General features: G+C 44.8%; 1 protein-coding gene across 5 annotated transcripts; it reads right to left on the reverse strand.

Moving 5' to 3' along the window:
* Nucleotides 1–173: 173 nt before the first annotated feature.
* LOC104358669 (Golgi phosphoprotein 3-like) lies at nucleotides 174–25,657 on the reverse strand. 5 transcript variants are annotated; one of them, XM_042784869.1, is made up of 17 exons: nucleotides 25,496–25,657; nucleotides 24,954–25,001; nucleotides 24,440–24,584; nucleotides 23,242–23,305; nucleotides 21,617–21,653; nucleotides 21,196–21,216; nucleotides 21,071–21,097; nucleotides 20,344–20,411; nucleotides 18,349–18,500; nucleotides 17,500–17,756; nucleotides 16,255–16,318; nucleotides 12,684–12,757; nucleotides 11,896–11,979; nucleotides 6,416–6,610; nucleotides 2,181–2,318; nucleotides 1,892–2,006; nucleotides 174–1,376 (listed from the first exon to the last, which is right to left on the reverse strand). In XM_042784869.1, exons 2-17 carry the CDS (start codon nucleotides 24,984–24,986, stop codon nucleotides 949–951), a joined length of 1,902 nt encoding a protein of 633 aa, XP_042640803.1. In that variant the 5' UTR covers nucleotides 24,987–25,001; nucleotides 25,496–25,657; the 3' UTR covers nucleotides 174–948. The 5 variants fall into 5 exon arrangements, with proteins under 5 accessions (XP_042640803.1, XP_042640800.1, XP_042640801.1 ...); XM_042784866.1 differs by having other exon boundaries at nucleotides 25,292–25,657; XM_042784867.1 differs by having other exon boundaries at nucleotides 25,631–25,651.
* Between the last annotated feature and the right edge of the window lie 1,337 nt (nucleotides 25,658–26,994).

Below are 26,994 nucleotides of genomic sequence, written 5' to 3' on the forward strand. Positions count from 1 at the left end.
AAGTCCCGAGACAAGTGTCACCAGCACCTCTGGGGACACTGAGGATTTCCCCCCACATGCCAGAGCCCTGCCGGCATCCCCCCAGCACCCCTTCAAACGCGACCCCTGCGCTTAGCCAGGGCAGCCGGACCCACCGCACCCCCGGACAACAGACTGAAATACCCAGAACTGTCTTAGGCTGCAGAGAAATACATTTAAATGAACTACATGAGATTAAAGTGGTGGTGAAAAAAAAATATTCTCAAAATCACAGTTTAACTTTTCCCCTTACTAGAAAGCGCAGGTGTGCGATGGACACAGCCTGGGACAGGGCTCTACGGTTTTTACAGAGCTGCTCCTCAATGCCGACACATGTCGAGGGCTTCAGGCTGCCCAGTGCCAGCAGGCACGTGGGGTGCTCCCAGCTGCTGGACACCCCCAAACCGGCCTCCTGCCCGTACCCCACCCCAGCAGGAAATCAGTGTGTTCCTTAGGGGAATCGGCACTGCCCAGGCAGCTCAAAGGCAAGACCTCTGTGTAGAAGAGGGAGCCACAGAGACAGCGGGACAAGCTGTTGTGCACTGGGAGTGCCCAGGGAGCGCAGACTGCGCTGCAGCCCCGTTTCTGCCAGGGTTTGGCCCATCTGAGCAGCTTGGTTCCCACACCCAGAGGCAGGGCTGGGCTCTGCCACCTCCCAGAGCTGCACTGGATGGGAAGGAAGCCCATGGGCGAGGAGCACTGGAGCAAAGAGCCACCTCTCCCAGGAGACACCAGCCTTAGGAGGAGTGTGCGACCTACCCATGCAGGTGGGCTCTCACCCTCCCACCCCTGCCCGGGGGGGAAGAGCAAAACCCCCCAGTCCCCCGGAGCTGAGCCCACCTGCTGCTGCAGGAACTGTGCCCAAATACCCCTGGCCTCACGCTGAGGGGGGAAGGCTGCCCCACCTGGTTTGGGGGGTTCGGGTGCTTTTTAAGACTTATTGAAAGCTGCCAGGACAGCCCAGATCATTTCTGCACCCCTGGCTTTGGCAGCTTCCACCTCAGGGTCCATATCGAGGAGGTCCTTGGTCCTGTTCATTGCCACATCGTACTTGTCGTCTGCTAGGCTGGCAAAAACGTTCTCCAGCACATCTGAGGAGTGGGCCAGCACCAGGAGAGCCAGAGTCCTGCGGTCCATGCGGTGGGGGTCGTTCATCCACCGCTCCAGCATGCTCTCCTGGAGCTTCTTTACCAAGCGCTGCTTCTCGGTGGCGTTGCTGACGGGGTGGGTGGTCATGTCGAAGAGCAGGAAGTTCTGCTTCTCTGTGGTGAGGATGCCTTTCTCCACCAGTGCCTTGGCGATGCGCTCACGCACGTTCCTCAGCTGGTACTGCAGCTTGAAGGGGTTCCAGGTTTCCCCTGAAGGAGAGGAGACCCTGTTCAACACTTGGGCAGTGATGGCTTTGTCATCCAACCCCAGTGCCCAGGCTTCTTCCAGCCCAGGGCTATCTATGCTTGCACAGACACCAGTCCTCGCCACAGGAACCCTCTTCCTCCCCTTCGGCCTGACTCTGACCTGCTTTTCCCATCAATCCAAGCTGGCAAAGCTCCCAGCAGTCACAGGGCACAGTAGTCTGTGGCAGATCCCTTTGGAAAGCCCCTTCTACCCAGCACCTTTGGACCCCAGAATCTGTGAAGACTCAGCATGAAAAAAGGGACAATGGGGAGCAAGGTCCAAGTCTTCTACCTAGCTCCCAACAAAAAAGACCCAGAAAAGCATTCTCTGCCCCTACATTCAGCCTTCCCCTGTTCTGCTGTCAGTATTTTGCCCATCTCCAGTGAAGGAAAGGGGATGGCCAAGCTGTGGAGAGGGGACAGGTGGCAGGAACAGGCCCAGAGGGAGCTGGGGAGATGGCATCTCTAACAGGCCCTACCAGTGAGCAGCTCTATCCAGGTCTGCACCGTTTCTGCAGACTCTGTGGCCTTGATGTGTCGGAGGGTCTCATCCAGCAAGACGTCACCAGTTGGCGTGTCCGACTTCAAGAGCACCTGGAAGAACAAAGTGGAAACACAGCATAAGGCTGGACACAGACCACACTCCTGAAGGAATGGTGCCAGCCCTGGCGTGCAGTGCTGCTGTGGCAAAGCTCACTGCCAGAAGGCTTGGCTGGGGTAGATGGAGCCCCAAAGGCTGTTGGGCCCCCAGCCCAGCTCCCGTGGCACCTTCACCTTCCTCTCCAGCAGCCTCTTCTTCCGGATGGAGAGTGGCTCCAGGCGGATCCGGCCCCGCAGAGCCAGCTCGATGAGGATGCCGCCCCGCAGGCCTGAAGAGATGCAGTCATTCCAGAAGGATGTGTAGCCCTGGCAGAGAGAGGATGGATGGAAAGGGGAGAAGAGAGATGGAAAGAGGAGCTCTGCTGAGTCCCCCACCCCTCCCGGCCTGCTTGGGCCCTGCCCAGGAAACTCTCCCAACTCCCACTGACACCTCTGCCTGCCAGTCCAAAGGGAGAAAAGGGCTTTCTTTCCCCGTAAGCTGAAAAGTGCCCAGCAGCCCCAACTAACGCCCTCCCTGTAAACATCAAGCAATTCAGACTGTGCTCTTCCTGCTGTACCCACAACCACCCGGCACACCCCAGCACCAGCCAGGCAGCTGTGCCCAAGCCCAGATCATAAAAAAATCTGAGCAAGAATGAGAAAAGCAAGCCCCTGGCCACAGAAGGACATTGCTGCTGCTGCTGTGGGTCTGCAACCAGCAATGGGAGCTCTGCTCTGCCTCTGCTACGGACATGCCTGGGGGAACCAGGAGGCAAAATCTGCTCTTCTCCTTGAAGAAAGCCCTCACCAGCTCCAGGCATGCCCTGAGAGTAATTAGCTGTATGAATAAATTGCTTATCAGACCCATGAAGAAGAGCTTCCCCTTTACCCACAGCACTGTTCCACAGGGCACAGACTGCAGCAAGCCCAAGTTCCCACCACAGGAGCTTCCCCAGCCCCTCACCCACCTCACCATCATCACACCCCCCCTCACTCAAATCCATCCACAGACTTCTGCAAGGGAAGAGAAGATTTCCAGTCAGGGATGAAGGACAGGAAAATACATCCCACCTCTCCCACCCAGAGTGGGCACCTTGGGGCTGGGGTGCAGCAGTTGGGGTCCCTGCAGGGCAGCGCTGGGGCTGCTGCTGCCCGGATCTGCTTGGACTTGACACATTCCACACCTGGCCCCAAGCCCTGTTCTTTGAGCCTGCCACGGGATGGGGTCCTCATCCCGAGAAGTGCAAACTCCAAAATCGTTAAGGCATTTGGCAAAGCAACGAGAAGACGCAGAGGTCCAGAAAATACAACCCACAAAGAACCAGCAATCGAATCAGGGTTTTCAGTCTCGGGAAGAGAAGACGGAGAGAGAACAGGATATGGGGGGTCAGACACATAAAAGGCAGCAACAAAAAGGAAGGGAATGGCCAGTTCCCACTTACACTATGCATGGGACAGAGTCCTGGGCTAAAATTGTAGCCAGAGAGATTGGCGCTGGCACCAGAAAGAAATAACTGGCTGGACAAGAAAGCCCCGGAATGGTTGGTCCCTGAAGGAAGGGTGCAAGGGATGGAAGTCTCTGTCCCTTGAGGTTCGAGAACATTCAACTGACACTTCTCAGGAGAGAGCTGGCCTTGGTTTGAAGCAACGGGATAGCCTAAGTGACCTTTCTGTTCCCTTCTTCCAATCATCTTTTATACCCTGATTAGAACAAAGCCTGGTTGTTCCAGCCCGATGACTGCCACATTGTGGCACAGATGCAGGGCAGCAGCCCTTGGATTTCAGGGCAGGGATTTTCAGCAGGCAGGGCCGCAGGGAGAGGCTCATCCAGGCTGGCAGTAAGGCTGGGAATGGGTCAGGTACCAGTGTTTGAGATGGGCCCAAAGGAAGGGTGAGTCAAGCAGGATGCAAAGTCACAACGTGCTTATTTGCAGGGGGACACCAACACACCAGAAATGCTACAGCCCATTCGTAACTCCCTTTTCGTCGCCTTTTTTCCTCTGGAGGGAGTGGAGGGGAGGAGATAAAGGGCAGGTCTAAAAGCTACCAGGAGAGTGCAGACAAAGCAACCTAACAAGCCCCCTTCCTAAGGAAGAAAGGCTGTGAACAAGCAGCCCTCCTACATGGAAGTTTTTACAGTCTGTATAGGTAAACTCTTTTCCCCAGTGCGTCTGTTTATAGAGTGCATCTGGGCACCGCTCAGCTTGCGTAGCACAGAGAACCATAAAAGAAATTAAAATCTTTATTTGCTTTCTTCATTTCCTCTTGAAGAAAGACAAAGCAACCTTTCATCCCTGCCCTGCTGATTTACGTCTATGGCAGACAGACTGGTTTTTGCACATGCCCTTTAAGAACAAGTTCCCAAGGAAAGGGTGTGGAGGTGACCAAAAGTTTCAGTTCACCTGGCTGGAAGGCATGCTATCCCTAGAAAATTTTATGAGGTCTGAAATCCAACAAGTTTAAAGTTCCTGGGCTACTACTTTCAGCTTCTGGAATCAGACTGGTTACAAATGCCAGGCTAGTGTCCAGCCAATTTCTCCTAGGTGGGCAGAGTGGTACTTAAAATAACAAAATTACACTGTGAGTTCATTGGATTTTGCTAAAATTGTCTTGTTTTTTTACAATCATCAAACCATTAGTGAACAACAGAGCTGGGAAAACCCAATGCCTGGGAACCCAGCTCACAGCCAGGCTGCTGCCGCCTCTGGTCCTCCTTCTGAGATGGAGGAACGTGGAAGGACAGGATGCGGGGGGAAAAAAAAGAACCAGTGTGACAAGTTGTTTTTTTTTTTTTTTTTTTTTTCTGCATCTATTGTGCTCTCCTAACTTCCGGGTGCCTGAAGGAGCGTTCCCAGAAATACATTGACCAAGCCAAGAATGCTAAACATAGCCCAGGAAGAAAGCAGACCTTGCCACGCTCCTAGGCTGCTCTCAAGTATTTGCTCCAAAATTATTTGCATGGTGTTCTTTTCATAGCCCTGCTCTCCTGTTACTTCCTATTCAGCTCAGCAAGTCCTAGATCTTATCTGAGTTTATTAAACAGGACAGCTACCAGCCTCTGTCACTCACACAACACGGATCTGTGAGCATGGTCCATGTCAGAAACCATGGCCTGAACAAGTTCATGTGACAGCAAGGCATCAGCTCAGACTAACTCAGCAGCAGCAGCAGGGCCCCACAGGAAAAAATGTTCAGGCATTTCACAGGGGCTTGATTTCAACCCAGAGAAACAGAAGAAGAAAAGATGGCAAATCTACCACAGCTTTGATGACCACAGTGTCTCCTTTCCTCAGGGTGAAAGACAGGCTCACAGGAAGAGTGCTCCTGGAGCTGAAAAACCTGTGTTTAAGTCTCCCCTCTAACATTATCAACCCAAGAAGCACCTTGGGCAACTGCTTAGCTTCTCCTGGTCTCAATTTCGCAATCTGTTTGACAGGAAGAGCAGCATCAGATTCCTCCAAAGAGATCAAGGTGATGTGTGCACTAAAAAAAAGGCATGCAGACACAGCAGATAAAAGACAAGCAGCTTGGAGAACTCAATGCAAGAAGTCTTCTCCTTTCCCCATGGCTTGTTCTAGGCAGAGTTGAGAAACGAGTTCCCACCAGCTGATAAGCACAAAACAATTCAGTTTGACCAGGGTCTCTCCAGCAGAGAACAACCCTGTGAAAATAATCAGCTGTGAAGTTCGTCTACTGCTGCCAAGGAAATCCATTAAACTGGCACACGTGGGTGCGACGAGCACCCGGCAGAGATTCCCATCCAGCCCCACTCCCCTCAAGCCTAGAGCTGCACATTGTTCCTGCCCAGCTAAGGAAATCAGTGACCTGAAAAAGAGAGACGTGGCTCTCACCTCCATTACCGCTGCTGTGTTTGGACCCACCCTGTCCCTGCTTTCAACTCCCAGACCTGCTGCCTTCTCTCGCCTTGCCCTCTTCCCTCAAAACCTGCCCTTGCCATCCTTCACATCAACTTTTAACAAAGTGGAAACAGTGCTCAGAGTGTCCCTGTGTTGCAGTTGATGGTTTCGTATAGGAATGGGCACTTGGGCTAGGGAAGAGGACACTTACCACCTGATGCACACAGTGAGGCTCCTTTTACCCCATGTCTTTGACCCTGGCAAAGGACAAACCCACCTTTGCTCTGCAAATGGCAGTCACACAATACTATAAGGATCCCCTTGCCTCCAGCTGCTTCTTACAGTCCCTGGGACAGCGCTGATGGGACAGCACTTGCAAGCCACTTCCACAACTCAGTTTAAGCTACTGAGGAAAGGTGGTTTGTGCTAAGCAGGGTGGCTTTGTTGAACAGGATTCAGAGGAACTTGTACAATTCCTTCTAATGCTCACTGAGAGCCTCACCTCCAGGTACACCAAGGCAGTGCTGCTACCGCTGCACACGCGGCCGCTGGAGACGCCTGCCTTACCTCCTTGTCCTTCAGCCCCAGCAGTAGCACCTCCTCCATGAGCGTGAGGCGGATATCTTTGGAGTCATCAGCATCATCATCATTCAGATCTCTGTCCACAGCCGCATCTTCCTCACTGTCAGGTTTCTTGTCCGAGTTCCTTCCCACCTCAGCACGCCGTCCGCGGTGTGTTAGCGTCGTCATCTCCCCCTCTGGCTGGGCACACAGAGAACCCAGGTCTGCCTCGTTTCTAAACACGATGGACTACGACAGTTCCAAGTCCCAGAACCCAGGCTCCAGGGAAGAACAGACAAGGCCACTCGCTCCTTATACCCAGGAATTTTTGGCTCACCCTTCCCAGGATGGCTGTACAAGAGTCACTGGCAAGGAGTGGCTGGCCATCACCTCACGACGTGCCTGAGGAGATGATGCCACGTCCAGGTGGAGAAGGGGAGACGAGAGCCACGGCCGTTCCACCCAGGGGCCCTCCCGGCCGTACGCTCACAACCAGAGACACGGTCCCGCACCCAGACAGGCCGCGGGATACCCGGCAGCGCCCCAGGGCGATGCAGAACGAGCATCTTCCCCGGCACGGCCCCCGCTGGCTCCCCCCGGGGGGCGACCAGCCCGCGGAGAGGTCCTCGCCTCCCCCCCGGGCCTTAAGGAGCTGCACGTTGGCGCTCCCGGGCCGCCAACCCCCAACCACCACGAGCACCCTACACCCCACACAGCAATAACGAGATGCCACAACTTTTCCCCCGCGGAACGGGGCAAAAACACCACAAGGGTCGGGGGGGAGGGGGGAAGCGCGGCCCTGCCCCTGCCCCTCCCCCTCCCCGCACGGCGTTCCGGGGCTGAAAAACATAACCCGGGTTCCCGTTTCCCCTCCAACCTTACCCCTGCCCGGCGGGTCCTTCCCAAACCTCCCCCGCTCCTTCCCCTGCGATCAAACTTCGGGGCCGGGGGAAGAAGGAAAAGCTTCCTGGGGGAGGGTGGGAGCGGCCCGGCGGCTTCCTGGGCTCCGGTAACCCGGCCCGGTGCGGCGCCGGCAAATGGGAGCCCGCCCGGTCGGGAGCCTCCAATGAGCGCGGCCGGGGCGGGATTTCCTCTCCTCCTCCTCCTCCTCCTCCTCCTCCCGAGGAGGAAGGCTGCGCGCGTGGCACCCACCCTCCTTTCCAGGCGGGGCCGGGACGGGGCAGTTCCCGGCTGTAAGAACCCCAGAACAGTTCGGGGTGGGAGGGACCGCAGAGACCACCCAGTGCCCCCCCCCCCCCCCGGGCAGGGCCCCCTTCCCCCAGCCCAGGGGGCTCCCAGCCCCGTCCAACCTGGCCTTGAACCCTTCCAGGGAGGGGGCACCCACAGCTGCTCTGGGCACCCTGGGCCAGCGCCTCACCCCCCGCACAGGGAAGGATTTCTTCCCAATATCTAATCTAAATAGTTTCCCTATTTTAGTGTAAAACCATCACCCCTCGTCCTACCCCCACCCCCTGATCCAGAGTCCCCCCCCACCTCCCCTGTCCCCCCTTTAAGCCCTGGGAGGCCGCTCGAAGGGCTCCCCGGATCCTTCTCTTCTCCAGGCTGAACCCCCCAACTCTCTCATGGAAACTAAGAGCAGCCAACCTCACCGGGCCAGCCCAAGGCAACGTCAGCGCTTCCCAGTTCAATCACAGGACTCCAGTTCTGTTCAGCGAACCGAAGAGAACCAGGTGTAGGGCTGCGAGTGCCTGCCACGCACAGCTGCTTCCACCAACAAACTCAAGTTTCAACTTCCCCCCCTCCCAGATTTGCCCTCGCCTTGCTCAGACACACTGCTGCACCCCCCCGGCCCTGATCACCCCAAACAGCCCAGAGCTGGGACAGTCCGCAGAGTGAGAGCTCCAAATAGTGCCCACATTTCACAGAAGCCCCCCCAAACATACTCCAGTCCACACAGTAAATACACAGCAACAATGTGTTAACATTTTAAATTGAGGAATGATAAAAAGACACAATTTAAAAGTAAGATATGTCAAGAAATGGTCAGCTATCCCCACCTAAAGACAGCAGCAGCTCTTTGCCATGCAGAAACAAATTAATTTATAGCACAGGAAAAATTAATATTCTTTTTGTTAGAAAAATAAGTGGTGCAACGTTCAACTTCTGCAGTTAATAATTTTAAGTGTATAAAGGTTTATTCAAATAATATCACACTATTATAGTAGATGCTCACCACAGATTAATACTTTAATTACATACATGTATCTCATCACAGCTGTATAGAAATTCCTGTGTTTTGGCATGAAGTATGTAATTAAAGGTATGAAGAATGCTTGTGTTTTACTTGAGTCTGGGGCCTTCTGTCTGCAAGAAATGCAAAAAATCAAGCTGCCCTAACTGTCCCAGTAGTAAAAGCAAAAAATATAATATTGCTGTAACTGACAACACAGCCCTCCTGGACCTGCTCCCTAAAGCTCTGGGAATTAACTGAAGACTCACGGGGTTTTATGCACTGTAAGGCAGGTTCTGGACATGAAGTTCTTCAGCTTTGAAATACAGCCCAAAGTTACCAGTAAAACCTTGTGTTGTGGGTAATGAACATTATACAACCACCATCAGGATTTAAACATATTCTAAACAGGGAGTCAAATCCCCCAAATCACCTTTGTTACAGAAATTTTCTCAATTACATCAGTAGTCAGGTACCTTCTGCCCTTCCTGGTACGGTATGATCTCCTATAAAATGTAAGTTCTGATTTCTTCAGATGAATTCCTGACACATTTTCTTTCCTTCCACTCTACATTTTGACTACAAATAGAACAGAAAAAATCCCTAAGACATTTGAATATGAAAACTATTTAAATATGAACATTCGCATTAAACAACAAAAAGGAAGTGGTGTGGGAAACTCTGTAAACAAACAGCAGGGAGGTGGGCATCTAAAACTGCTCCTTTGGTTCACTGATCTTTCTCCTTTTTGGCAGCACATCTTGACTAGATGAGAGCTCAAACTGATGAACCTGCCAAGGGAAAATAAATATTGCATTACAGGTTGCCGCACAGCACAGGCTGAGGCCTGGTCCATGGCATTAGGAGGTCTGACATGGGAGAAGCCCACCCTGAAGGAGACTGCAGGGTGATGCATCAAGAGCTGGGTGTTGAACATCTGGCTCAACCTTGCTATTATCTTGTCCCTGCCCAGAGGTGCTAAGCCTGGAATAAATCTGGATACCATTTTCTGGCAGAATTGAACCTCTCTCCAAGTTACTGGAGGAGTGCTGGAATGCATTTATGCCGTAACAGCAGGACCTCCTGTGTGCCAGCTTAAAGAGAACATAATGGAGACTGTTCCCCCTCCACAGAGGCAACACACCTGAAGTCCAATTGCACGAGCAGCTGGGAGGCAACACAGTGGCCCCAAGTGCCAAGCCAGGCAGCACCTGGAGGGCTCTGCACAGCAGAAGGGTGCCCTACACCAACAGGAGCAGGGGCTCAGCACCACCCAGCCTTGCCTCACCAGGTTTGATCCAACTATTTCTGACACGCACATGTGTGAAAAGGTAATTTAGCCTTTATCTCTGCTGTGCTTTTGAGTATTTAAAGCAGCTGTGCTTTGTTTAAATTCTAGTATTAAGTTCATTAACAAAAACCTTTTTCTTTTTAAAAGACAGATAACATGATAGTGAGCACACAGAATGATGGTGTTTTGTTCTCTTCTCTCCCACCTTCCCCCAGCAGTGAATAACAAAAAATACTGCATATGACCCTGGAGTTGTAAGTTGGAATAGAGCCTTTTTTTTTTCCTTCTTAGTAGCTAGAATAGTGCTGTGTTTTGGATTCAGTATGAGATTTGATATGAGAAGAATGTTGATAATGCACTGATGTTTTCAGTTGTTGCTAAGAAATCAAGAGCTTTTCAACTTCCCATGTTCTGCTAGTGCACAGATACACAAGAACCTGGGAGGGAACGCAGACAAAACAAGGGACCCAAACAGGCCAAGGGAATATTCCATATCGTACCACATCCTGCTCAGTGGATCAAGGAAGGGGACTGGGAAGCCCTCACTCTCGCTTTCAGGATTGTGGTTTCAGGATTCTCTCATCTCTTGAGATTATTGGCCAGGGCCTGGCTGGGCATCAAGTCAGCAGGTGGTAAGCAATCACACTGTGCATCATTCACTTGTATTTTCTATTACTACTATTATTATAAATATTAATTTCTATTAAATTGTTTTTATCTCAACCTACAAGTCTCCTGATCCTTACCCCTCCAACCTTTTCCCCCATTTCCCAGGGGTGGGGGAAGGTAAGCAAGCAGCTGCATGGCATTTGGCTGCTCACTGGGTTCAAACCACAACATATATAAAAAAAAATTCTGTTCTGTGGTAAACAGTACTTTACAAAAAGACTGAATCTACTATTTCTGTACTCTGAATTTAACATCTCCACTTCATTAATTTATTGAAAACTGATAGCCCTTTTCACATGTAGTTTTCAATACACAGATATTTAAGGACATACAAAAATTTATCTTCTGGATTTCTTCAGAACATTCTGCTGAAGAATCAATTTTGCATGCTCCCAAGCTTGATTTCCACCAGCCTCTACAGAAATAAGGCAACTATTAGTTTAGAAGAAAAACTACTGGGAACAATGGGGCTGTACATTATGAATCCTTACACCACTAATGCACTAAAAATTGATGAAGATCTTTCATGAATGGGGAACAGGATGGGTACGATTTTCCTTGGCCTTGACACGTAATTTCCCCTCCTGACTGTAAAAGAAGAGCAGTTATTTACTAGAATGGCAATATTCACCCCACAGCTTTTTGAGAAGAATCTACCAGTAACCCAGAACCCTGAGATGTGGAGGGCTTGTGAAAGCCCCCCAGAACCTCACAAAGCTGAAGCTACCAAGCTCAGTTGGTAAAGGCAGTGGTAAGAGAGATGGGGGCCCACCAGTGCCCTCCTCCAAAGGCCAAATTCCACTCTGAAGACAACTTCTGCTTCACCTGTGCAAGGCTGGAAGAATCTGGCTCCCTGCAAGTAACACCAACTACAAGACTTATCTGCTGCAGTGTGATTAGGCAAAGAAATAACAGATTTTTCTTGGTATGAGTCATAGAGCTGAGGTTACAATTTTGGCCTCATGTTTTCCAAGTAAAAGCACTAGCAAACATATGGTACACTGGGCTGGAGATCTCTGCTGGCACACACTCCTATCAACAACAGATTAAATCAGTGGGGAATTGGCTAAATGCATTCTCAGGAAAATACAAGTCAGATCTAATGAATCCTTCTCAACCTGCATTAACTACATCAACACTCAGCTTTTAACTCTTTGAAACAGAATTTTTTTTTTTACACCAAGAATCCAAATGTGCTTTGTTTAATGGGAATTTCAGACGTGATGAGAAATACATTCTGTCAATGTAAAATGTATTAAAGTTTAGAGGTTTTATTCTCTACTTGGAACATAAAAAAGGCTTAAAGAACAGAACCAGAGAAAAAACAGTACTAACCGTGCTGGCTTGAAATATCTTTCCACTTCTTGTCCTGCTCCCTGACACGTTAAGTTCAGATGTCTTACTTGCCAAATGATCAACCTAAAATCAGAAAATACATGTTGCCTTGTGACAGCAGTAAAAAAATATATTAGAGGCTACAGCAGGTTTCAGTGCTGTAGTATGCAAAGAGCTCTTTCTCTACTCACCACAGTGCTTGGGTTGAAATTTAAATACAGGAGTATACTCACTGAAGTCTACAGCACTATTTACAGCTGAACATGTCAAAAAGCCCTAACAGATCAAAGCATCAGCTATTTTTATATCGTAAAGTCACACCCAGGGCTGTGCTGTTTTAAGAAATCTTAAGGACCTGTCATTGAAGTAGTCCTCCACATTTCAATTACATCATTTTGCTACAGGCAGGGAATATAGCATGAGTTTTAAGTCTGAATAATAAACCTGCATTTTAAGTTTTAATCAACAGTTCAACAAATTTTGGTCCGTCAGAAATTTTTATCAGGTAGTTATGGCAGTTTATAAATACAGAAATTATGTTTCCATTTCTTTATTAAGAGTCAGACCATCTGTTAGAAAACTATCACAGAGGAACAGCCTTTTGTCATCACTTTTGATTGTTTTGGAATAGTAACTGGTTTTGTAAATCACCAGAAAGTAAAATGTAAAGACATTTTATTGCTGAAAATACTGTGGTAAATAAACCTTTAGTAGAGTACCTATTAATCACTCAAAGTAGGAAGAAACTTCACAAAACTCTACAAGACTACAGACTGCAGTTTTCATACCTGGGGATTAGAAACACACAGCTTCTGGTTCCCTTCAGCCTTCATAACTTCTTCTTCACAAGTTAAATTTGGTTCTATAAAGAGTTAAATAAAGCACACTTAACACACTAGCAGCCTCTTAACACTGATGTTTTGCCACAAGGAACATGTGCACTTTATAAACGCAGGGAACAGATGCTTCAAAAGGGCTCTAATTCTCTAAGCACAGGCAAGACCTTGACTCCACCAAGCATTAATCTTACATCTTTAATTCAGCGATTTCCTATCACAATTTCCCATCACAAGCATGCAAGAGATCCTTGTGCTAAGCAGTACAAATTTACACATGGGATCTTTGTAAGAGCGGTCTTGATCTCCACACTCATTTATACACTGTACTGCTAAAGGCTCATCTACACTGGGATTTTCTTCCAAGCAAAAACCCTCACAAGCCTGTTTTGCCTTGAAGGATGGGTAAATGGCCCTGGGGGGCCACACTGGCACAGCTGCTGCATGTTCTGAGCCTACTGCCAGCAGAGAGCTCCCATTCTGTAACCCAACCACACACAACCAAGCAACTTTGGCTGCAGTTTCTGGAACTATAGTTCCCCTAGTCACTGCCTGCAGCTTCATGACCAGGCCATGAAGAAGCAGCAGCCAGTTCCGCAGGGTTTTTGTGCTGTTGTTTCTAATACACACTGGGTGGTTTGGTTTTTTTTTTTTTTTTTTTTTTTTTCTTCTCTATGATACAGATAGAAGCATGAACTGTTTATAGATAACTGTTTCAGCTGTGGACATGACTGAAGAATTTCAGGGTGACATGCATTTTCCCATGTCTTACAGTTCTTCTAAATAAAACATTATACCACCTCCATAAGACAAGCAATTCACTGCATTTTTGAATGGTTTGGAAACTTCTACAGATTTCTAAATGCACCAGGTAGTGCTTTATGTGGTTATTCAAGTTCTGCAGCCTACTAGCACCGCCAAGATAAAAACGCTGATCCACACGTGCTGTTTCCTACACATTTCCATGATTATTTTTGAACAGCATAGAAATGTTAGCTGGTTTTGCAAAGTTACACATTTTATTTCTGAAAAAAAAACCACCAACATTAATGCCACTATTTAAATACATAGCACAGCCTGTTCAACATTGGGCTTGAATGACATGACATGGCACTCCAACCCATTTTAAATAAATAAAATTCAGGCTCAACTTGCTTTGTTCAACTACCTCTGCAAGCACTCAGACACCATGGTAGCCCCAACAAGATGCTAATCTTGGTTGGATTAGGCAGACCAAAAACCTCAGCACTGACACAGCTGCCACTTTTATAGTTAAGTGGAAAGCAATACGTCTAGAGGTTTTTATAGAAAATTGGTGTTTCTGAAGCCTGCAGAACCAGAGTTATATTTCAAAGCAGATGCAACTTCAAGGAAATGCATTGAGTGACCCAAGCAAGCAGCAGCACTAATGGGCATTTCTAGGAGTGCTATATATTCGTTATGTCCACAGAAGCCTCTACCTCTGCTACAGCAAAAAAAAAAAAAAAAACCCAAACAACATTTTACATAGGTTTCTCATCCAAATAAAGAGGTTCCCCCTCCAGCCCCCTATCTGGGTCATAAAGCTTGTTTTTTCACTTCACAATCTCAAGAACTGTGTTTCTTTAGCCATCCTATTTTACACCAGCCTATCAGAGCATTTCTGAGTATACTTGTCTGCATCTCTACTTATTTCAAAAAAGGCACTGATTTCCTCTTTTGATCTTTCTTTGCTAGATTTTAAATGCTTTATGTACAGCAAATGGGTACCAGTATTGTCTGGATGCTTCCTATACAGCCCCTTCAAAATGATCAGATCAACAGGCAGCAACTCATTCTTCAATTTGTTTGGTAGCAAAGTTTAAGTTTGAGCCCCTGGGCAATCTTGGGGAATCTGAAGATAAATCATCCCCTACTTTTCCTCTTAGTTTCTCTAAAATCTTAAAGGGAAGCTTCTGCTCACAGAGATCCCTGAGGATAGAGCTTGCTGTTTCATGTTTTGAACTGGAAACAGTCTGGGTACACATCTTGGAACACCAACTAAAAAAGACCCCAAAACTGTGGAGTGCTTCCAGGGCATGTTTCTGGTTGCAGGTGCAGTCAGGCTGGTGTAGCCAGGGCAGGTATTTTATTGGCACTTCTGCATTCAGAGCTTACAGTGGAGGCCATTTATAGAATCATAAGCATATAGCATAGAAACTATCTATAACAGCTAAAAAAAAAAATCTAACAAGACAGGTGCTGCTGTTTTTTCATCAGAAAAGATGAGCAGATACTTCCTGATGTCCTGCATGGCAGGAAGGGCATAATTGTTTACTTGATAACAAGGGATAAGGCAGCTTTGCCTTGCAGTGTTAGGAGTCCTCAGAGTGTCTCCGAAACAGAAGATTCCATTTATACTTGCTGCAAAACTCAGTTTAATTGCTTATTGAAGTTGTTACATGAAACTTTTTTTTAATAAAGCAGAAGTGTTTATGGTACCTTCTTGAGAAATGCTGCCTTACAGGCTTCTACCTGGCATTTATTTTTTACTGCTACTCCCATTGTGTGTGTAGTTTTACACTGACAGATATTACAGTGTTAGTATTTTACTTGAGGAAACTCAGTTTGCTGAGATTTGTACTAACAATGCATTGCTAGACCTTGTACCTATTAAAACTAAAGTTTAAAAAGTTCACTTGCAATTCTCAAAATGCTCCATGTACACAGCAAGAGAGAAGGGCACACAAGTCCAGAGTAAACTGTGAAAGCAAGCAGCTAGAAAAGGCACTAAAATACTCAGCAACACAGACATAACCATACAATCATTCATAAAACAAAACTTATTTTGAGATGAAGCTACTGATTGTATCAGGAATAACAAACCACAGTAATGAACCACTTCCTCTGTACAGAACATGCATCATACAGTAGGTATTTTTACATGGGTATCAGTCTACCATACCACAGTGTACACAAGCCTTAATAGTCTCAATTCCTCCACATCCACACCAGCTGATGCATGTAGGGACTGCAGAACCAGACCATGGTTCTACTGTAGTCAGAGCTTAAGGAAAAAAGGTGGCTAAATGTGGTATTTCTATTAAACTTATTTAGTGGCTGAAGCTGTGAAGATACAGTCCAAACAGCTGCAGTTTATACAAAAATAGACCTGGACCTTTTCTTGCACAAGGAACTCTGCTTCCCAAGTCTGCAGTAGTGAATCAAGTGCACAATACCTCTGCAAGTTTTATGTGGAAATTAAATATTAGCAAAAACATAACAACAATGATAGGAAAACCAAACAACAAAATTTACTTCTAAATATATAACCTATTAGATTCAGTTTATCTGGTAAAATAGAGCAGATCAGAATTTTAATAGAAACATGAAAGAGTGCATAGAACAAAGCTACAATAGAAAATAAAGGCATAATGATGTATGTGAAGAAAATACAATGTAAATTTGAATACAATGGTCCTACATCAGAAAACTGAGTTTGTTTTAGTAACATCATGAAAGAGGCATAAATTGGAGAGACTCAAAAAATATACATAAATGTTACCTTGAGCTTCTGAAATCTTTACATTATTCCTATCTTCTGCTTTATTATCTAAGACAGGATCTTCCTAGATTAAGAAAAAAAGTATATCACTTACTGCAGACAAATAAGGAAGAGGGTTTATACTCAGATGCTTAGGGCCAGAGCTTATTAGATGGATTCTCAGTGGAACAAACTGTACTGAAATAACTGAATCTGACATGGAACATACAGACTAGCTCAGCATTTTTTATTAATGCAAGCACACGTTTAATTCAACTACCAAGAAAACCATCTGTAATACTAAAATTGTAACAATAGATATTGAAATAATACTATCAGCGCATCAGTTATCATTTTCCTATTGCCTGTGATTCAACAATTTAGAGGCATATACAGATTTAAAGGTCCAAGTGGTTTATTTTCATCTCAGCACCCCCAGTCTCCCTAGCAATGCTAACTGAGGCAGTGGGGCCAAAACCCCTGAAGCTCCACCTCCTCCTCACCTACAGACAGTGTAGATCAGTACACATTTGCACGTTCTAGCATGACTAAAAGTATTTGCTGCCTACCGCAACTGACCCCAGAAATATGTGCCTCCAACTGCTGAAGCCTGCACAAGCACAGTAGTCCCAAAAGCCATCTCAGGCACTCCAAACATCAGCAGCAGGATGCACAAGCCTGTCATACACTCATGCCTTCAGCAAACTTTGCTTTGGGCTTTTTTCTAGTCAGATTTCCCCAGGGAAAAATCCCCATACAGAAATTAGTTTAACTTTAGCTGCGGCATCTCTAGCTGTATGTATACGGCTGCACAAGAAGATCCCAGAGCAAATTTATTGCCAGTCAATACTGTGGCTGCAGCAGCTCACTCAGGACTGGTGTGGGACAGCTCCAGGGAGGTTTCACCAGTGTCCTGCTTATGGACAAACAGCACCTGTACCCACAGCACAAAGCTGCCCCTCTGCTTCTCACCTTGCTGCTCCTCTCTAGTCTCACAGACACACAACTACCAGCAAGGCTGCTGCTGGGCACTGTGCTGATGCACTTGTTCAATACTGCTTTAACAATGACAGATTCCTAACCAGAGCAGTAAAATTAAAGCAAGAATGTACTGAAGACATAATGTCTTGCTTAAATATATCTGAAAACACAGAGTTTTAAAATTAATGTTATAGTAAGACATGCAGTAAAACAATTAATGGCCCTTTTCTAGATCATAAATCACAAAAAATTTCAACAAGCTACACATGACACTTGTGCTCTTACATTCATATCCTGGTTCTCTTTTTCTGGATCATCTCTGTCTGCTCTGAGCACCTGAAGAGGCACATTTGTTTCTCCATGCTTTAGGACATTTTTATCAACATTCTCCATTCGTTGTTTTTCAGTTGTAACTTTAACTTTCAGCATATGAAAAGGCGTTGGCACTTCACCCACATTCAGATACATAGGCTCCCCCTCAAATATCATCCCCTCACATTCACCCTCCTTAAAACCAGGAGGCTGGTAATCAGATGGAGTAACTGCAGAAAAGAATTCATTAAATATGTTGGAATGAAAACACATTATTGTAAAATTAATCTTAACTTGTGCAGCAAAAGGACTCTTTTCCCCTTTAAATAAAGAGCTACTCCAAAAAAAATTGTGTGGGGAAGGAAATGATCAATATTCAACTTGTACTAAATGAAGTTTTTTCCCCCTACACAACAGGCAAAACCCAATTAAAGCTATTTGAAACAGTTTATACGTGCAAAGAGACAAGCTGTAAGCTCTGATTTTTCATTATAAAGCAATAATACATTCTGAAAGCAGAGCTAGATGTTTAAATAGTCATCCAAACTACAACTAGTCTGGCAAACATGTCACACCCTAACATACCGAGGAACTCAATTTGTTTAACACACTGAAATGCCTGCTTCAATTACAAGACTGTGTTCCTACAGTAAGATCAAATCTATCCTCCTTGATTTGTAGCTATTGCTGTGATAAGCAGACACATGCAAAATAATATCATTTAACAAGTCCCAGCAACCATAAAGATTATATATAATTTATTTCGGTTGTGTTCCAATGTCCAAACACAGTTAATAAATCAAGCTAATATGGAAATACTACCTTCATCATAATAAAACAGCTTCATAGTCAGGCAAACATCATTTGGTAATGGACTCAGGTTTTGCATCAGAATGTAAATCTTGCGAATGAGGAGAATACTTGCTTTCTTGGTGTCTGCACAGGTGATTGTAGAATCATTCCTTTTATTCTTACTAAAAATGGACAAAGTATTCAGATTTTTTATATATACAGAGTAAGCTGTTTCTAATATTAAGATATACGACCTTACCCATGACAGACTAGGAACGACACAAGCAGACATCACATTACCTAAAGCGTGAGATTACAAGCACTGCAATTCCTAATACTAAGTGACCTGCATGTTCTCTGCCCCTTGGAAGATCAAGTACTGAGCCAGGAACATCATGACAGTGTTACAGTTCAGCAGCTGTGACCAACTACTGTATTTTACATTACACAATGCTTAAAAATACCCTATCTGAAATACAGAAAAAAGTAGATACTTTTGAGAGCCCCAATTCTGCGAAGTCTTACATACTTGCTTTCTCTTGAATAAAACAAGTATCACTATTGACAAGAATGGTTACAAGAAAATACGAGCCCTAAGCGACTTCTGGCATCCAGCTCTGACATTTCCATGCTCCTGTTCTACCAGCAGCTGACCCAAATCCTACCTTACTGCCATTAAAAGTGCTCTCCCGCTACTCCCCTTCTCACAGCCACAGAGCTTAGAGAGGCACATGAAGACCTGAACAACCAGCACAAGGCAAGCAACTGTGAGTTATTTCATTGGGTAACCCTGTCTTTTGGAAGCACACCCTTAATCACAATTGTTTTAAACATCTCACCCCTCTGCAGGTGGTCATCTCCTTCCCCACAGGGTGTCAGAGAAACAGGCTCATGTCTTGTATTATCAAATTTGTCTGGCGTGAATTTATGCTAATACACTAAGGAAACCTGGTGTGGCTGAGTCACATTCCCTTCCGCCAGTGTTTTTTACATGATTTACAACCTCTTTCAGAGGGTCTAGGTGTGCAGCACTGCAGCTTTTTTAATTTAAAAAGCATTCTATGCAGGAGAGCTGAGAAAAGTTTAGGTATGAACTTGCTAGATCTCTATTACTGGTCTTAAAATAAGCCACTTCCTTGCAGCTGTGACTGACCAATAAACCCCTACAAGAGAAGGCAGCTCAGTGCACATAAGCAAGGGTGATACGCCTATGAAGCTCAGGGAATAATGTGGGGCATCACTGACCACAGCTGTTACAAAGAAAGCTGACTACCTCAACACACAGGGGACTTAAGCAGTTTCATTTTAGAGGTCTTCATTTTAGAGACATAGCTGTGTCAGTTGAAGGGATTAACTGGAGGTGTAAATGTTCCTCTGGAGTTCAATAAAAGCGTGTGAGTGTCTCCTTAAGTTAGCCAGACTAGTACGGGGGAGTGAATATGTAGCCAAGCCCAGATAGTATAAAAACTGAACAACAAAAGAATTGCAAAGACAGCAATGGGCTAGAGCTGGCTTCAACAAATGTATTCCTTCCCTATGACTGCAGGTGCCCAGTGTCATGACAGTGAGCATATTATAGAGACCAGTAATGGAAATCACACTGGTAATGTGAGCAAACTGTGTATTGCAATAGTACATTTGTATTGCATTTTCATTGTATTTCAGTGTATCATCTCTGCTAAATGATAAATCCCATGTAACACCAAGTATCTTCAGATAAATAAATCTGATATTAAACATTTCAACCTCCACACACAGAGTATCTTAAAGAACCTGGTTAGAGTACTGGACTCAGACAGAGAATCATCTTTTGAGTGGATATTTAAAAATATGAGCATAATCTGACAAAATTATTCATTGTATTTTAAAATTAAGTCCAAGTTAGTAATATATGTTGATAAAAGCAGTGTTAAGATCCAGACCCAAAAAAGGAAGCACCAAACAGATAAAATCCAATGTTTTTACATTCAGGTATATACAAATGAATTGCTAAACCACAGAGCAGAACAGTCACAGTGACAGTACCTGCTGAAATCCAGGAGTGGCCCATTGTGAGTATACTTGAATTTGAAGTGGTAACATTCTGTAATTGTCTGCAAACAAATCCAGTAATTAAGCTATCAGCTGTCAAGAAAACTACTGCTGCTTCTGTCTAGTAATCTATTAACCTTGCATTTAAAGAAAATGCTAGCCCAACTCGTGATTCACTTACATGCACTGAACACAGCTTTCTAATGTTGTAAAAATTAACAATAATAATGTATGTAACTGTAAAATAAAAATTATGATCTACATTATTTTCCAGGAATCACCATGATAAAATATGCTGAAACATCAGTTTAGGTTTTTAGAATTCAATACCCATTCAAATTTTAATCACTATGAAAATGTTCCTCACACATAACAGACATGGTATCACCCAGTAGTTAGATAAAACATGCTGTGTTTTTCACAAAGCAGTTACATAAACTTCTTATGCAGAGTTAGGCTGATGCATCTTTATGGGCATTTAACTCTGCAGTGACATTTTGCGTTTCTTGTACTGGCCTTAGAATAACCTAACACTCAACATTCAATGGGAATTCACTACATGGCCATTCTGACTGGCTTTAGTGATTCTAACATTTGATATTTTAAGATGGTCTTTTTTTAATGTGCATTAATGTGAATGTTAAGTATTATTGCTTGTATACACATTTCACTATATCCATACTATCATTAGTCATCCAGTAAAAGATTCTAGCAGATTTACCTGAGGATCTTCTGGATGGGTATAAACCTGCATTTAAGTTGAGAGGAAACAGAGTAAGAAGTGTACATACCTGTAAGCATATACCTTAAAAAAAAATGTGTGCCTTACTTTTCAAAGATACTTACTGCTAGGACAATCATTCTTAGCTGTCAGAAACATAATTAGAGAAAGAAAAGGAACATTAAATGTATACCATAGCCCATTTCTGCTTACCAAGCCGTTTTGTTTCCCTAGCTCTGGAAATCAATATAGACAACTAAGGCCTGTTTGAAGAGAAACCTCTTAATCTGCTTAATTCCTTACCTAAGAAAGGACTTGCTCAACTGGCAGAAGAAAATTCCTACACATCCCTGACTAAGTGTTTCTGTTTACAAAGAATATTATCCTGAAATATTTGTGCATACCATGTTGTAGCTAACTGTTTTAACATATTAAAGCTCAGCTATTCCCGAACGAGAATATCCTATAACTACACTAGCAGCTAATGGACTTACATAAGAATGTTTCCATGCACTTAAAACCGCTAAACAACACTGGAGAACTTACATATTTCTTCTGCAAGGCATCGTAGCATCCTAACATCCTGCAAAAATCAAATTATACTGTCCATCTACTAGTAATTTATATTTGTTTTGCTTCTGACTACGTAGTCCCAAAAATGACATCCTTGTGTTTAGCCTTAATATTGTATTAAAGCAATAAATAATACTTATTCCATTATTCTACCTTCTTATTAATGATAGAAGCAATGTCTATCTTTAACACCAAATCACCTTAACCTCTTTGCACAGTAAGTAAAAATATAATCTAAAAGTAAATACTTTATCAGTAAAAACATAATGCAATTGTACACCTACCATTTTCAAACACCCAACACATGTATTCATTAGTGAGTTTATAAATAAGTACTTAATTTGAACACTGACATCTCTGAAGCACAAAGGAGTTATTTGCCTTTAATTAGATATTGCAATTTGCTTTTTATTACACACACGAACAACAGTCAAATAGCAAACCAAAACTTACCCTCATCTTTTTCAAACGTTTCTTCTGAACGTAGTCAACAAACAAAAATTGGCATCAGCATGTACATGATGCTTAGTTAAGAAAGGCTACTCACCTGTAAACTCCAAACAGGTAGCACATGCCCTTCACACAAAAATCAGGGAGCTTTTCCTTGTCAGCAGGCTGCCACACCACCACCCTCGCTAATGTTTGATGCATGAGTGTAAGGTGAAAAGGCACTCCATGCCACTTCGGTTTCCTCTACCACAGAAGATCAATTAAGAAATTCCAGGTTACAGTAAAAGAAGCCTTTTTCCCCCCCTCTGTATAGTGACAGCACACGGACAGAGATTACTAATTTCACCTTTATCAGCAGAACTCAAGACCTACATCTCTGAACATCTCAACACTGATACAGCTGCAAACCCACTCTGCTGAATGCAGCATCATTTCTGATGCCCTACCTTGTACTGCAAGTGGTAAAAGTGTGAAAAGAACAAAGATGGCCCTTAAAGAGGTAACAAAAAAATAGGAATACAAGGCAAAGGTCTTTTTCTAAAGAGCAAGGAGAGCAGCCATGAAGAAGCCTGGCAGTTATCATGAAAAGAAAGAAAATAAATACCTCTAGTCCCAAGTGACATACACTCAGCTGTATGAATGTACAAGCAGACAATCATTTGCAGACAGAATTCTGCTTTTGAATATAAAGGCCAACAGTACCACTTTCTTATACAAGTCTGAGAGCAAGATCTTTAAATTCAAGATGCAAAATGTTAACACTGTCTCCTGTTCAACTAGAGAGGAACTACTGGTTAGATTTTTGCATTTATGTGCATCCTTGATCACTCCTACAACCACAGAAACTAAATATAAAGTATCATCACTCTGCAAATAAGGATTTGTGCCCTACTAAGCACCAAGTTGTAAGACTTTCTAGAAACAAAACTATACAAGTCAATTACATCTCTACCAAAACACACACATTGTGAATTTCTGTTGAAAAAAACCTGTCAACATAGCAAATACCAAGTATTGAAAGCACTGCCTGGGCAGTTGTTCACTTGTAACAAATGAACTTTTTTCTCTGTATCTGCAAACAACCAGAAAGGTATCTCTCAGAATTGTTATGCTATCAAACTGTTATATACACACTGTAATTAACATACCATTTCACCAACTGAGTAGAGCCAGGACAGTTCTTGTCTTCCCTCAGAATTTTGACACAGACGTCTCAAAAAAACAATATATACATGCATATTTAATTAGAACAAAATGCAACTACATTGCTAAGAAAGTGAAGCTCATTCCCTAAAAGTATATATTAAAAGCATACTAAAAATCAACATTACTGGAAGATGTAGGCATGGTTTTAGTTGTTGAGTTAGCATCACTATAACAAAATTCAGTAATGAATGTTAGTGAAGTTTCCATTACAGTCATTTTAAATGACTATTAATTTAAACCACCAAGGGGCTTTTAAAAACACTCAGGAACTTCTCAACAACCCTATGACAATAGACTTGTCAGGCTGGAGGGGTGGGCCTGTGCAAACCTCTTGAAGTTCACCAAGGCCAAGGGCAAGGTCCTGTCCGTGGGTCAGGGCAATCCTAATCACAAACCCAGGCTGGGCGAGGAGCAGCTGGAGAGCCGCCCTGCAGAGAGGGACTTGGGGGTGTTGGTGGGGGGAAAACTGCCTGTGAGCCAGCACCGTGTGCTCACAGCCGAGAAACCACCCATGCCCTGGGCTGCAGCCAGAGCAAGGTGGGCAGCAGGCCCAGGGAGAGGATTCTCCCCCTTTGCTCCACTCCCCTGAGACACACCCCGACACACACATTTGCAGGGCTGTGTCCAGCTCTGGGGTCCCCAACATCAGAAGGACACTGACCTGAATCAAACAGGTCCAGAAGAGGCCATGATCAGGGGGCTGGAGAACCTCCCATATGAGAACAGCGTGAAAGAGCTGGGGGTGTTCAGCCTGGAGAAGGCAGGTTCTAGGGAGACCTTAGAGTGGCCTCCCAGTGCTTAAAAGGGGTACAGGAAAAGTGAGGAGGGACTCTATCAGGAGTGGGGACAGGATGAAGGGGAACAGTTTTAAACTGACAGAGAGCAGATTTAGATTAGACCTAAGGAAGAAATTTTTCCCTGTGAGGGTGGTGAGGTAGTAGAACAGGTTGCCCAGAGAACTGGTGGCTGCCCCCTCCCCAGAACAGTTCAAGGCCAGGTTGGACAGGACTTGAAGCAACCTGGTCTAGTGGAAGATGTCCCTTCCCATGGTGAAGAGGTTGGAACTAGACGGCCTTTAACATCTGTTCCAACACAAACCATTCTATGATTTTGCAACAAATCATGAAAGCAGCCTGTTACCATCCATGTATCTTGTTCCATAGGCACTTTCAGGAAAGATTCCTCTCAGATATGTAATGCAGGATACTGCTACTGCCAGGAGCCTCTTCACTAGCATCAGGGATTGCTGCTCAGTAGATACTTTGTTAGGAAATACAACTGCGCTCTGAAGTGAGAAAAATAAAATAATTAATCTCCGTCCACAACAACAAACCTGTACAGTCTACAAGCTGGTCCAATGGCTACTTAACATTTTAATTTAACTGAAAGTATGACTCTTGTAATTTATAAAATTAAGCATATTCCTAACACTTGATGTTACTGTTTTTAGGACGTAGCTGATTTCTACGAAGTTCATGACCATGAAGTTCAGACTTGATCTAATTTGCTACTAAACATCTTTATTCATAGTTAGAAGATTAGCCTGTACTTTTGAAGTGAAGAAGTATTACAGAGCACCTGAGTGCACTATTTCAACTAAAGGTGATTTTTCCAATTCAAATATACTGTGCTGAAATACACAAGAAAATCATACCACACAATTCCTTTGCTTCTGAGCAGTTGCCATGTTGCAGAGACTCTTCTGTTAATAAAACATCTGCATTTACACATACATGATCACCATTCACAAGTGCACACAAGCCCCGACTACAGCTATTCAGCTTTAACAAATCAGCACCTGAACCTACAAACACTTTGTGGACAATTAACCTGTATCAGTTGAAACAAATGTCATAATTTTAAGGGGCTAGAGAACAGTTCACCTCATCATCACCAATATTAATTCCTTAGTTTTCACCCCAGCACAGACCTCCCCCCAGCCTAACAGATTTTCAAATGACCCTAAGAAAAGGCTCTCCACGTTTAAGTCACCTCCAGCCAAAATTGAGTCATCGCAATTGGAGAACTCCTCACAACTTGTATTTTCTCTGTAATTTAAGTACTAGAGAAAAAGACCCCTCACTAGCTGCTCTTTTTGTTGAGCCATGTTTCCATCGAGCCTTTAACCCTCAGCACTTCAAGCCTTCCCCACCACCTGTAAAAAAACCAGCCTCCTCAAGGTATAAAAGCCACAACCAAACTGAGACAGAAAACAAGAACAGCACAGACGAAGAGGGGGAGAACCGAAAACCCGCAGGAGCTGAAGAACCGGCCACAACCCCCCGCACCGAGGGAGAGGGCACACGCCAGGCAGGCCCGACCCCCTCTCACCCACAGGAACCACGGGCCGCCCCAGGCCAGCCCGCCGCCCTGCTCTTATAAGGCAAGGGGCCGTGTGCAAACGCAGGGGCGGGGCTCGCCTTCCGCGGGCCGTGCGCAGCACCGCCACATAAAGCGCCTCTCCAACTTCCCCCCCCGCCTCTCCTCAAAATGGAGGCGGCTTCGGGGGTGAGGAAGGGGTCGAATTTGACCTGCGTCAGGCAGGTTACAGTATTGCGTTACTGCTTTTTAGCTCATTCACAGCAGCTGTCGTTACACAAAGACTTTTTAAACCACAGTGTAGGCTTTGCGTCAACACAATTTATGCTTAAATGTAAAGCAGAGGTTTTAGTGAGATTGCAGTCTCAACTAACAGGTTATACATGAAGAATTTTTTGCTTCATAATAGGTTTTATCTCCCTGTTCAATGCAAGTTCTGTGCTTGATTCCAGGTTGCATTGTGTGGGTATGATGGCAGCTCAAAGTGACAGTGACAGTGTTGGTATTTTAGTATCATTACAACCAAAGCTTGCATCAAGGTGAAACTAATGTTTCTAGAAAATTTTCTACTCTGCTCATTCTAAACTTGCAAATAGAACAATGACAGGTAAATGACTGATTTAAGGGTGTTGTGGTTAAAAGAAGGAACCAGGAGATAAGGAAGTGAGTTACTCCAACTTTGTGTAAACAATGCATGTCTAGCTAACACTAAAATTACTGATAAGAGGGAAACATCCTGCCCCAGAAGGTACCAGAAGATTGATGATTATCTGAGAAGTGTGAAGGCAGTGAAAATTGACAGTAACTGGGTAAAGATAAAGGTGACAGGGAGGGGAGACTGCAACCACTGACTCAATTTAAGGCCAAGAAGACATGAGCCCCCTCCCCCCCCCCCCCCCCCCTTGAGATTGTGCAGGAAAATTAAAAGACACTAACTTTAAATCAAGATGAGGCATGTTGCTAATCAATACAGGACAAAGTGATAAGTTACTAACCACTGGTCATTAATGTGTATTCATGTAGTCTGAAGAGTAAATGTATATTGAAGTTCTTTTGTACGGTGTGCTAGCTTTGTGGAATTACCACCTAGCAGCCTACTCTGCACAGATGTGGAATAAATAAATACCTCTGCTCTGTGTGTATATTGGTGTCGTGCACACTGAACAAATGTTGTGGGACAGCAAAACCACTGACAGCAGCTATTTTCCCTCCCGACGCTTTTGGCAGAAGTGGGATGGTCCATATCCTCCCTTCTCAAATCACAAACAAAATGAAAATAAAGAGCAGCTGGCCACGGTGAGGGCCTCAATGGGACCATGGAAGGCCAGGACACTTGGCCTGCAGAGACATTTGGCCTTCAAGGAGACCAGCTCTAT

Source organism: Tyto alba, unplaced genomic scaffold, assembly GCF_018691265.1.
Source record: "Tyto alba isolate M040663 unplaced genomic scaffold, T.alba_DEE_v4.0 Super-Scaffold_8, whole genome shotgun sequence".
In the NCBI taxonomy this organism is placed as follows: Eukaryota; Metazoa; Chordata; class Aves; order Strigiformes; family Tytonidae; genus Tyto; species Tyto alba.

Coding starts and splice junctions, on each gene's coding strand:
- LOC104358669 (XM_042784866.1), bottom strand. CDS start 25,312: ATGACTCAATTTTGGCTGGAG. Junction 21,217..21,616: donor ATGCCTTGCAGAAGAAATAT/GTAAGTTCTCCA, acceptor TGTTTCTGACAG/CTAAGAATGATTGTCCTAGC. Junction 20,412..21,070: donor CCCATCCAGAAGATCCTCAG/GTAAATCTGCTA, acceptor ATTTGTTTGCAG/ACAATTACAGAATGTTACCA.